This window comes from Chiloscyllium plagiosum, unplaced genomic scaffold (assembly GCF_037043375.1).
Source record: "Chiloscyllium plagiosum isolate Xiang-an unplaced genomic scaffold, Cpla_swu_hap1 HiC_scaffold_26, whole genome shotgun sequence".
NCBI classification, from domain to species: Eukaryota; Metazoa; Chordata; class Chondrichthyes; order Orectolobiformes; family Hemiscylliidae; genus Chiloscyllium; species Chiloscyllium plagiosum.
Window position 1 is genome coordinate 38,353,178 of NW_028270164.1, and position 13,354 is coordinate 38,366,531.

General features: G+C 36.6%; 1 protein-coding gene and 1 long non-coding RNA gene across 6 annotated transcripts in view; one reads left to right on the forward strand and one right to left on the reverse strand.

Moving 5' to 3' along the window:
• The window catches only part of LOC122563239 (synaptotagmin-B), a 644,946-nt gene extending 642,771 nt beyond the window's left edge, over window positions 1-2,175 (forward strand). For all 5 annotated transcript variants that reach the window (XM_043716847.2, XM_043716850.2, XM_087973631.1 and 2 more), the window contains one exon: window positions 1,627-2,175. In XM_043716847.2, coding sequence (XP_043572782.1) covers window positions 1,627-1,833 — 207 coding nt within the window. In that variant the 3' untranslated portion in view covers window positions 1,834-2,175. The remainder of the gene's footprint in view (window positions 1-1,626) is intronic.
• LOC122563240 (uncharacterized) overlaps window positions 1-13,354 on the reverse strand; it is a 77,307-nt gene that overhangs the window by 26,363 nt on the left and 37,590 nt on the right. The window lies entirely within an intron of this gene.

Sequence of the window (13,354 nt, forward strand, 5' to 3'; positions counted from 1 at the left end):
CTGGAGTGAGGGCAGGGCGGAGTGGTGGCAGCAGCCACTTCTTCCCCTCTCCCCTACACACTATACCTTTCTCAGTGCTCAGAACTAACCACCTTTGATTGTAGAAAACAATGAGCTGTGGCCATCAGCGTGTTTTGATACAACAATCCAGATTCTTCCTTGAAAGAAAATCCAACAATTCATGGAAATGTGTCACATCCTTGCATAGCTGATGATTTGCAATTCTGTATTGTTGTGCATAAAGGTGAAGGGTGGACATAGCTGTTTGCGGTTACCCACTGTCACTTAATTTGGTTACTTTGGAAAATGTAACCATTGAGATTGGAGGCCATGAGAGAAATAGACCACTTGCTTTGCTTGAGAGACATTCAAGTATTAACTAAAAGGGTACTCAAGGTCTTTTCAATACATTTTTAAGTATAACTTCTGTTGTCTTTTCATTTTATTATATAATTTTTTAAGTGCACCTCAAGCCAGTCGAACATATGTACTGTCAAATCTAATCTACCACTGTGAAATCGGCACCATAGAAATTTGGGAATACATCAAAAGTCATGTTTTTGTATTAAATAGAATTTAAAATGGAATAACATAGTCTTTCATGATTCTATTTGTCATGGAAGGGGAATGGGATAACCACAATCTGCTTTGATTTTTATGCTGCAGAGTTTGAGTTTATACTGGAGAGTGGAGTGCTTTTTAAAGCAAAAATCTGCTGTTATTATGATTACTATTAATGAGGCGAGGATTTTCTTTAATTGAAGTTACATTTCTCTAGCTGCTACAGTGAGATTTGAACTCATATCTCCAGAGCAGTCGCCACCAGATTACTAGGGCAGTAACATTATCATTATGCTACCATTACGTTTTACTGCAGGTTTTATAGAGGTGTGACTAAATATTGAAGAGGAGTGCTAATACCTGATTATTCCTTTATCCATCCAACTGAGACAGCTCAAAGTTAGAAAATAGCGCAAACAATTAATCAAATCTCAAACATTTATGGTCTGTATCGGTTAATCTTATGCTGAACACCCATTTATCAGAAATCCCTAGGCTGTCGATGTATTTTTCGTGTGTGTTCCAGGTTTAAGCGAGAGCATTTTCTGATGTGGCCTTGTGTTCCTAAGTGTGGGAGTTATGAACATATAATTTATGTTGCATTATTCTAAAAGCATGTTTACATTCAATTTAAAAACCTTCCTCTTAAGTAACAGTGGGATGTGAAATTTTTATTGAATGTCTTGTTGCTGTCTGAGATGCACTGGTCCTCAATCCTTCATCTCTGCATTAAGCTGACAGTGGTGAAGCAGAACATTGGAAAGCAGCTACAGATTTGCTGCATTCTGACAGTGAAATGCCCCACAGCTGTTTTACAGGAGACTGCAATATCTCTATGACTTGCATCATGAGAAAAGTATTAGTTCTGCTTGTAAACGGATAAAATCTATCGGGAGCATGTCTGACTGATATGCCTGGATTCGACATTTTTTCCCCTATTGCTTTGTTGAGCTTAAAACTAGTACCTCAAATTAAACTATAATGGAGTGATGATTGTTTGAAAAGTATCCAGCTATTATTGACTCGCAATAATCTTCTCATGTTATTTCTCAATTCAACATGCAGAAAGTCCAGGTTTGTGTCACAGTCTTGGACTACGACAAGATCGGCAAGAACGATGCCATTGGCAAGATTTTTGTTGGCAGCAATGCCACCGGAACGGAGCTTCGACACTGGTCAGACATGCTGGCAAATCCCAGGCGGCCTATTGCACAATGGCACTCTCTAAAACCAGAGGAAGAGGTTGATTTAGCTCTTGGCCTCAAGAAGTGAAATCATTCCCACCATCACACAAACTTCTCATTGATCAGATGCTATCAATACCTCAGTTATGCACCATTCTCCATTAACCCTTTGGGGGTTACTGTAGCATCTTTGCACCATGACAAATATATATGCAAATTTAATGTGTTTTGTATTTTTTTCTCATTTTTACAATTACTGTTAAAAAAGAGTTACGAAATTTGTGTTTTGTACTTTAGAACCTCAAGACTTAAACCTTATAATTTTACACAATCTTGTAAGTTAATTATTGATGGAATCTCTATGTTTTGAAAGGTGCAAGAAAATCCAGTACTCAAAGGGTTAATTCATGATTAATTTTGGTACACATTAACCACCATCGTTCTGAACTAATAAATAAGCCATCTGAGCCTCCAAGTTGTATTCCAAATTTCCCTAAATGCTCAATTCTACTTTCTGCAGTTTTAGCTCTACTATGAAATTCGTGTTGATAATGCATGATGACAATTTACTGTAAATAGCAGCATGTTCAATGCAAACTCTTGTGTAGATGTAAGTTGTCTATGGTTTACAATCACATGCATCTGCTGTATATTTTTATGATGATGCTTCTATTTTACATAATGTGAATGGACTAGATCAAGCTAATGTGAAAAGCCATTTACTTAATTTACACTCAAAGACTGGTAGAGCATTGACATCATATCACAATTCTAAGCTAAAGCCTTAGGTGGTCCACCAGGTGGTGAAAGCTGCCATTCCATATCTTAACTAATCAGTTAAAATGCAACTTACCATTCACTAAAGAATGATGCAAATGCCTTTTTTAAGGTCTTGGCTGGCTTTAAGACTTTGGGTTTAGTTTATAAATAAAAGATGTTGTGTTTAGGTAGAAGTTGCAAAGATATAAGCCACATTCCCAGATAATATTGTAAAAGTCTGTAGGGCCCTATAATTCGCTTTTAGAAATATCTATCTGGATACATAAATTCAGAACCATGATAGCAAAACCATTGTACTATGAGTGCAAAGTAATCTTTTTAAGACTGGAAATCTCATGTCCCTCATAGGCTTCCACTTTGTGGTAATGGCTGTCCAAATAAGCTTAGCTTTCACGGTGGAGATATTTCTCAGACTCCTAATCCCTTGCAAACACATATAACACAGGCCACATCTGTTCAATTCAAATCGAAGCTCACTCACTCCTAGCCAGGAGTGCATTGCCCATAACTGTACAGCAATTAAAAGCAGTTGAATTATGTTTGTTCTAATGCAAATCAGAAATGGCCTACCTTGTTTTATTTCTATGGGATCGAGAGCAGTATTCTGACTACTAGTTTCACTGCAATAGGAGCCTCATACACCTACAATTATAAAAATAAGAGTTTTTCCTTATGGATCTAAATCAAATTCAGTTGAGTTTAACTGGGAATGTGGATTTTGGAAGGATGATATTCTACATAATATGTGAATCAGACATGAAATACTTGTAATTATATACAATTTTATGACACATGATTTGCATAATGTTCATAATTAGAACTCATTATTATTTATTATTAACACAAGTTGAGATAAAAATAATACAGTAAGCGGATAACCCCTGGAACACTAGCTCTCCCATGTCCACACACCCCTATCTTCCTGATAGGTGATGTTGCACTTTGCCAGTCTGCTGCTGCCAATCACTTTGTGTGTGCTTGCGTGTGTGTGTGCTTGCGTGTGTGTGTGTGTGTGTGTGAGAGAGTGTGTGGGAATGAGTGTGTACTATTAGGACAGGAACAATTGCTGAATGATAACATCAATTCAAGAAGAATAAAATGCACTGATGTCTTTAAGAGTACGAAATGAAGTTATCGTGCATTGCAATTTTGATGGTTAAAATTGATGGTCTGTTTATACAGTAACAAATCTTACTAATGAAACTGCCTAGGTCTGAATTTTCTGATGGATTATTATAATATTACCTTTCGCTTTAAAAAGATTGCAATCATTAAAGTTTTACTGTACAGAGACACATTAATATTTATGTGCTTAAGCTTTTTTTGCTATTAGTCACGTTGGGCTGGCTGCTTGATATTAAGCTAATGTTGAGTGAGGTGTATTTTATCCTGTTTTTACACAATGAAAAAACTAAATGTATACGACACCCCTCACTGTGATACTCTGTTATGGAAGGAGCAATCTTTGTTACAGCACAAGTGGTGTTGCTGTCCTCTAGCAATGAGTACAGTTCATAAGCCTTCGTCTTCATGTTTCTCCCCACCCCCTCACTATGCCATTTCAATATACACTTGATTTCTGATTGGGAAGACTCAGATGGGAGGAATAGTCTTACAAATGAATTCTGTAAATATAAGCTACCAAAAACCTTGCTGAAAAATGAGTAAATGAGCATGAATATTTCAATCACTCGTCAAAAAGCTAGAATACCTCAATTACTGGTACAGAGTTTAGTTGTCCAAACTTTCTCCTGCAATGGGAAATGCTGACACATTTGTAGGCAGCCTCAATGAGGCAATACTATTGCTTCAGGCAAATGGACTGGGTTGACTGAATATCTGTATATGCACTGAATCCAATGAGAGCAAATGATATATTTCAGGCACATTTCTGAATAGGCCAATTGGGCAAATTCGGTGGCATTGGAAACCGATACAGGGCATTCTACATATTTATTAACATCTTGAAAAACAGCAATTTTAATGTGATGGGAATAAATTTCAACTTTAGCTTAATTTCTCCTGAAGAATGTTTGCATACAACAACATTGAGTACTATTGGGACACATTTGTGTCTATTCCTGCAAACATATATTTAAAAAGTGCACACAAAATACTTTCATAGAAAACAGGTCATTACATAGAAAGAGTTACTTGTAATTATGTGAACTTGCTTGAGATATTTTCTTGTTAAGTAGTTATTTATAAAACTAACAAAAAGACTTAGTAAGTGCCAAAGAATCATGTAATAGTTCCAGCTAGATATGTAACGAACAATCATGTTGAAGATTGGAATTTAATGTTGTTGATTTGTAGAAGTTCCTTTGATGGGTATAAATTTTATTCAACTACCTTGTTGAAGATATCAGTGTGAAATACTTGGTTGACTTTATTATTATGACTATGTGTTGTTTCCTGCAGCTGCTGAGATATCAAATTAAGATTTAGATTGACTTCAAAATTGAACTTTGACAAAGTGAAAGGATAAAAATAACTCCTTAAAACCAACTAATCACATGCTTTAGATTTAGCGAGTCATGTAGTACTAAAAGTGAGACTCTTGATTGCATGTTTCTAAGATATATTTAATAAGTAGATTTATTTGTTGGTTGCTGACAGTGGCTATAGTTTATAATACTCATAAAATTGAGAAACGATGAATATTAGAAGAAATTGACTGTTGTGGGTTTTGTAGCTTTTTAAAACACTGGTTAATAGCTTGCAGCCATGAAAAATATCCAATCATGGTTTCCTTGTCCTGTCACAGGTACATTACTACTACTGTAGCCACGACATTTTGAAGTGCAATCCAACTATTCCCACTAGTTGAAAGAGTTGGTTAAAACGTTTTGATAAGGAAAGTAGTTTATGAGTACTTAGTGGTTAATAGTTATTATTAAGGATAGGAAAGAGAATCAACTATCAGTTTTGAAATGTGTTCTCCTTTATCTGACACCAGAGGACATGGATTATTTTTGTAGCTTAATTTTTGTTATCTTTGAAAATGGAGTCCACAGATATCAGCAGTAAGCGATAATGTCCTACCATTTGGCGGTTCAGTTCTGTGAGGTTAATCTACTCTTCTGAAAGGGTTTGGAATCTATACTAATACCTTGACTGTACAGAAGCAGAATCTGTAGATGGATTATGAATGCTGTGCAAAAGATACATTTGCACAGCAACTGTGGTGTGAAGTGGTTCTGTAAAACTGATGAGTTGCCGTCTTCTGAAACAAAATAATGAAATTCCATGGTGACCAGGGAATGGAATAAATTACTGTGTCCCTAGAATCCAACCTGAGAGACTGACATAGTTTCAACTCTTGCCAATAGATTTTAAAAACAAAATCAATAAATCATCACTGACTGGTAAAGACATAACATGAACAAATGGCTGCAAGACCAATGCTACAACATATACCTGTCTAGCAGTCATTCTTGCTGGGTAAAATGGATCTCCGTTAGATATCAAGCTAACACATGCTTAAGTGTTATTGGTGAATGAACTAATGGTGAGCACTTACATCTTGTTGCTGAACAAAATCTATTGTTCTTTACATAGATTTATGGATATGTAATTTTTTTTGTAGTCACTTAAGGAACAGCCCAAAGCTGTTGGACAATGATCAAGTAATATGCTCAGATGAGATTGAAGGCAACAAAGTAGTATGTAACCAGATGTCAAGGAGAGGAAGTAATGTTAAATTGAGACAAATATATATTTCAATCAAAATTGTATTATTAGCAATAATAATCTAGACCTACATATAGCAACTATTATATCAGCAAAATATATACATTTATAAAAAGGAGGCAGACTTATTATATAACCACCACTGATACACAGTGATAAACAGAGATACAACCATTGGTTCCTTAAACTTTTGCTACATTTGCTATACAGGTCTTCTGTCACTTTGCAAATTTCATCAAAGTTCGGTTGAAATATTTTTGCCTTTCCAACATTTCATTATACTTTTCACGAGCTATTATGTACGAAAACAGACTTGGTGTATTTTTAGAGTTAATTATGCTTAAAAGTAATATTTCTAAAAGTGGAAATTCCTCCTATAGTGAAGCTCTCTCTAAAATCACATGCATTTCTTCTTTGTCCATGTAAATTTCATTTGGTACTCCTCTGAGTATTTTCATCACTCTTGTGTCAATTCATTCCTTCATAGAAAATCACTTCTGTTTTGTTCTGTCAAAAATATTTTAGTTTTCAGACAACATTGCTGTTTAGTTACCCCTCCTAGCTGTTAACAATCCCCCAGATTATTATCTCCTTAATGTATTTGACTTGGCTTCTCTTTAGTTGTTCCCCTTATTGGAATGACACATGCAAATGTGTCAAAAAATTGCTTCACCTCCTGGGAAACTATGAAGGGCTATTGGGCCTTTAGTTATTTTCCACATGTAAGTAAACATTGGGAACTTAAAGAGCCAAATATATAAAATTAAATCTTTAGAAGTCATTCACTTAATAAATTGAATCCTTTTGAAATCTGAATTGGGCTAAGTGCAATGTAGTGGATTGTATTGTGAGGTGGAATGCTTATAAAGTTGTCAGCATGATGACTTCTCAACTTGCATTAACTCATTCCAGGTGAGTGTCCTACCAAATGCAATCAAATGATCTTGGTTGCATTCTTACATGTCTCCACCTCTGTGAATCAAACTAATAAATTAAAACATTAAAAAATCTAAAAAGACCTGTGTAAGCCAGTGAGAGTTGTTGAAATCAGAAAGATTCCATAAATGCTTTAAAAGAAAAAAAAAAGAAAAGTTGTTTGTCTACAGTGTCAAACAATTTGACTTGAATAAAGCAGATTTGATGCAGAGTCAGGAAAATAGTAAATAAATTTAAGTTACCTATTGAGATCTGTCAATGTAAAGTTGATTACTGAACATCTATCATAGAGCAGAAAAGTTATTTCTTACTATTTTGAAAACAGTAGTCAGTTGCTAGATGCAGCAATCCAAAATCACTTGTCATAAATGTATAAGTATGTATGTTAAGCCGCCTGTCTGTGCAATATACTATATGTAAGTCCGTGTATCATCAATAAGCGTACTTTTTTTAACATCACCCGCTTGTTCTGTCTGGAAAATGCAGCTGTACTGTCCTTCGTTTTGATGAAATTTTGTACCTTTTGTTTCTACTTTGTGTAAAAGTTTGTTGTGTAGTTTGAAAATTACATAAGGGAATGTAAAGCAGAGTCCATTAAATATGTCTCATATCACACTGTCAAAGTGTTGCCTGTTTGCTGACCTATATACTGTGAAAGATGGAGAGCCAATAATAGGTAGTGTCAATTCTCTGCCACAGTTCAGCAATTAGTGTCCCCTGCCCTCTACTTCAGTTGCTATCCTTACTATTTTGGAATACTGACTGATGCTGCATGTAAAGTCCAATGGACATTTTCTCATATCTCACCCAATAGGTAGTTTTTTTTTTGTAAGAAATCCAGGATGATTAGTGGTATAGATTATTTAACTTTAGTGCACTGGTAAAGGCATCATATGGAGTCGTTTCTCTATTCATTTGGTATATATGTATTTACAGACACAAAATCACATGCGTATGTATACTCAAGAACTGTCATTCACACACACACATTTAGATGCTCATTTTTACATTTAGATATGTATACTAGTGGCATGGTTGTGCTTTCTTCCCAGGAGAAGTTAGAGAATTCTGGTTGATTTCTCCATTCCTTAGAGCAATTATCTCCAATAATGTAAAAGTTAAATATTACAGATATTGGAAATCACAATTGAAAACCAAAAGTTTTGAATGGACAGTCGAGTTCAGGCAGTATCTTTGGTCCACCTCCATCATTCTCAGCATGATGTAACTGCCAAACACAATATCCCCTCCCTTCTACTTTCAGTTTTCCAAAGGAACCACTCCCTGCTAATATCCTGGCACACTTTTCAATTTAGAGAATTCATGTATTTGTGTCAGCTCAAGGAGTAGTGGGGCTTGATTACAATGCTCTCCTATCATCTGGAGCATGGTAATTTGATCTTCCCAGTGTAGAGATGATGACATCTTGAGCAGTGTATAGAATTTTCTAAATTGAAAGCTTTACAAGCAGATCAGAGACTCTTCCTGGAACAAGTGTTTGGATCCTGGGTGGTAGGATGGGAGGAATTAGAAGATCAGATTTTGCATCATTGCTGCCCTGGGAAGAGGAGGAAATGTTGACTGAGAAGGAGAGCCATCTTTGTTTGTGGGCTTTCTGAGGTTTGAGTTCGACTGCTCCTTTCCAGGTCTATGATCAACCACAACATTAAAAATCCAAAGTCTGCTCCGCAGTAGATTTTCAACCCATGGGCATCAGGTACCAGTGTGTCTCACAAAGGGTATCAATTCCATTTCTCCAAAATGCTCATGACCTTGTGGAATAATAAGTAAACTCCACACCAATCCACTTTTGACCCTTGAATTGCAATAAAGCACAGTTGGTACATTCTCAATACAGCAGTGTCTAAGTTTCCATTTTCCCCAGTTTATATTGCAAATATGCCTGTATATGCCACCACACTTGAAGAGATTAATGCCCTTTTCCAAACATGCTTCATCACAAGATAAACATCACGTCTATGCAAGAAAACACAACAAAATTACATTCATTCAACCTCACTCCTTTTTTATGTAGGATTTCTACACTTTCTTGTCATCTTCTCAAATTTTAAACTATTTCAGCATCATTACGTTCTTGATAATGCATCTGTAATTATACCATCCTTCCCAGTGATATGAACAATTCTTATATTATAAAATTGAATTAACAATTTCCATCAAAATTGTTTTGTATTTTTTATAATAGTATATGACTCTCACTACTTCAGAACAGGAAGAATCATACCAGATTCAAAACACTAATTCTATTTACCTCTCCACAGACACAGATGCTGCCAGACCTATTGAGTTTCTTCAGCTTTTTCTGATTTTATTTCAGATTTCCAGCACGTGCAGTATTTGAATTTAATTCGGTAACGATCCCAGGGTCTCCTTTTCCACTGTATCTTTTGATACTAGTTATCTTTCTTAGAAAAATGGTTTTAGACATACTGTTGGAATACTGGTCCAACTGTGTTTCTATTGGTAGTCCACAACAAATAAAAACCTGAATTAATTCTTTTCACTATTACTTTACCTTTAATCATCCTTAAAGGAAATTGTTAACTGTAAAAATATACTGTTTTTGGTAATAATCCTGCACAGTCCACTAACACTGTAGTGAATAGTTCTTCAAAAATGAATATGGGCATTAAAGGTACTGGTTTAAATACATGTTGAATTTACCCCCTATCTGCAGCTCTGTGAGAATATCTCAACTTCCTCAGAGAACTCAACTTTTAATACAATACCCCAATACCCCTAAAGCCTCAACTTCAGTGTTTGCTTGTTGTGTTAACTTGCTTAACTCCAGACCCATCTTTTTAATTACTGAGGGGATGTGGATGTTGCTGGCTGAGTCAGCATGTATTACCTGTCCCTTGTGAAGGCGATGGTGAGCTGTATTCTTGAATTGTTGCAGTCATGTGCTATTGGTAGACCCACAATGCCCTTGGCAAGGAATTCCAGGATTTTGATCCAGTGGCAATGAAGCAACAATGATATATTTCCAAGTGGGGATGGTGAATGGCTTAGAGGGGAACTTGCAAGTGGTGATGTTCCTACCTATCTGCTGCCCTTGTCCTAGATGAAAATAGTCATGGTTTATTCTGAATCTCAATTAAAGAAGGTGTATAATTAAAGAAGACAGACAAAACCTTTCTTTATCCTTAAAGGAGGTTTTGGCTACTCTAACATCTTTTTGTGGTCCTTAGTAATAGTCTTTGTTTAGCCATTACCCTGTTCGCCACATAATGCAAAAATAATTTGAACTTGTTCCTGTAACTTTTGCATCTCAACCTGTCAATCTGCTCTTGCATTGAAAGTGCCCAGTCTTCTTTTAGCCATTTCCAGTTGTTTTGCAACCTTTTCAAATCACACGAAGAATGACACCACATCCTTTGCCTCAAAGTTTGGCAGGCGAACGTGAGGACTGCAGATGCTGAAGGTCAGAATCAAGAGTATGGTGCTGGAAAAACACAGTAGGTCAGGCAGCATCTGAGGAGCAGGAGAATCAGGAATCAGGCCTTATGCCCGAAACGTTGATTCTCCTGATCATCGGATTCCTGACCTGCTGTGTTTTTCCAGCGCCACACTCTTGACTCTGATCTCCAGCATCTGCAGTCCTCACTTTCTCCTCGTAGTAAAAACCCACCTGGCTCACTAATGTCCGTTACAGAAGGCAATCTGCCATCTTTATCTGCTCAAGTCTGACCTATATACAACTTCAGACCCACAGCAGTGTGGTTGAATCTTAACTGTCCTATTTTTAGCGATGAACAATAAATACTGGCCTACCCTTTGAGGCCCAGATCCCATGACCAAATTTTTAAAATCTTAAGAATTCAAAGGCTGTTGTTAAGCAGCTTTTCAACCCATAGACACCTCATAGAAACTTGCCTCACAAAATTGTCAATTTGTCACTTGTCCAAAACTCACATGACCTGTGTAACCAGTAAGTGAACTCAATGCAGTTCTAGTTTGACCTTTGAGGTGCACAAATAAAGCACTGCAACACAGTAGTATCCAATCTGTTTAGTTTTAAATGTAATCTTTAACTGAAATAATTGCATGGAGACCAATATCCTGTCACCAAGTCACCCTTTATTCACATGTGCACTGTACATGCGCTCTGACCAGCCAGCTCAAACCGTCCCTAGACTAAGGGGACCTCAAAATCTCCTGTTTTTTTTCTTTTTTTCTTTCTTTTTTGAGACACAGTGAAAGACACAAGGTGTACAAATCTTTATTCAATTTCTACCACCAGGAAGAAAAGAAACACCCAAGTGGCCAGTGATAAGCAATGCTCTTCACACCAAAGGGCAATGCTGTGTGATCAAACAGTGAAGGAGAGGGCAGGGATTAAATCAAAATAAAGTTGGACGGGGAAATAATGCACTCCACTCCCTGTGGCACCCGCCTCTCCCTGAACAGCTTAAGGGTGTTGGTGGACACCGCATGCTCCTTCTCCAGAGACGCACGGGCTCTAACATAACTGCGGAAGAGGGGCAGGCAATCGACCCTGATGACCCCCTCCACGGCCCGAATCTCCTGTTTATATCTGTCAGACAGGGCTCCCTGATTATCCCAGGTTAACATTCCAATCAAGGATCTCATCATCAATGAGATCCAGCTGGCTATGGTTCCAAGCACTATATTAACAAAAGACAAATTGGATGAGTATTGGTAGAACATTCCTAATCCGTCTATAAATGGGGCTTCAAACATCTGATTACCTATCATTGGAATTCTCCACTTTGCTCCCACTCTGTCCATAGTGGTCTACACTGCTCTACTGAAGCTTAAAGTAAACACAAGGATTAGCACTTCATTCCAGATCAACACTTCACAACTTTCTCGACTCAACATTGATTTCAATGCCATCAGATTATAACCTTGTTTAAGAATTGTTACTATCTAGCTTTGAAAGGTCATTAACTTGATATTTTTGTTTTGTTCCTATCCGGACAGATGTTGCCTGTTCTGCTGAATATTTTTAATATTTTCCAATTTTTATACTTCCATTAAGATAGTTTTGTTTATTCATTCATTCACTCACAGGAGAAGGGTGTCATTAGCTAGGCCAGCAATTATTGTCCAGCCCTAATTGCTCACAGGGCAGTTAAGAGTCAACCACATTGCTGTGGATCTGGAGTCACATCTAGGCAAGATGAGGTAAGGATACCAGATTCCTTCCCTAAACGATGTTAGTGAACCAGATGGGTTTTTCCAACAATCACCAATGGATTCATGGTCATCATTAGACTCTTAATTCCAGGTTTTTATTGAACTTAAATTCCACCCTCCGCTCTGGTAGGATTCAAACCCCGCCCCCAGAATATTAGCTACATTTCTGGTTTAACAGTCCAGCAATAATATCACTATGCCATCAACTCCCCTAAATTCCAAGATAGGGAGTTCAGCATAATATAGAGTCAAAAATAGAACTTTCCCAGTCTAAGTGACTCAGTTCTGCACTGGGAAACACAGTGACCAAATTAGACAACATTTTGGAGCTTTTAAAGACATACACATTTAAACAGTTGAATGGAGATGGACTTCTTAAGTTAACAAATTTTACAAATTGTGCACTCAGTTAAAAAGTATATGCAACAGAAGTAAATTCAGCAAATAACTCAAATTCTCATTCTAACCATAGAACTGAGCTTTAGTTCTTGATCTGCTGTAACCTTTAGAAATCAGTTTTGTTATAAAACATTTCTGAAAATAAATTTCAAATAGGTAGGCTGCCTAAACAGGATACCGTTACACACACTCAAAGGTAACAACAAACACGTTTGTTCATTTTCAATAAATACATGGGATGGATAGCTATTTCAGTATTATATTGATAATTTTTTTCTTTTCAATGCTGCAGTTACAATTTTGTGAAGACATTTCTTGTGCCACCTCAGAAAGGTTTTGGATGAAAGTTATGGCTGACCTGCAGCAAATTAATCAAATTTCTCAGGTCACTTTTTAACAGAGTATTTTAATCAAAAACTACAAAGACATCTCATTTATGGAGCAAATCTATTATAACATTAATCAAATTCGAGAGGACATGGAGAATAATGGCTCTGAGGAATGACTTCATAAATTAATTATATCCCAAGATATGCAAACGACAAAATAAACAAGAATCTGAAAGGTCACCTTATATCTAAATTGCAGCGTATTGCTGTGTTATCTGCAGTACAACA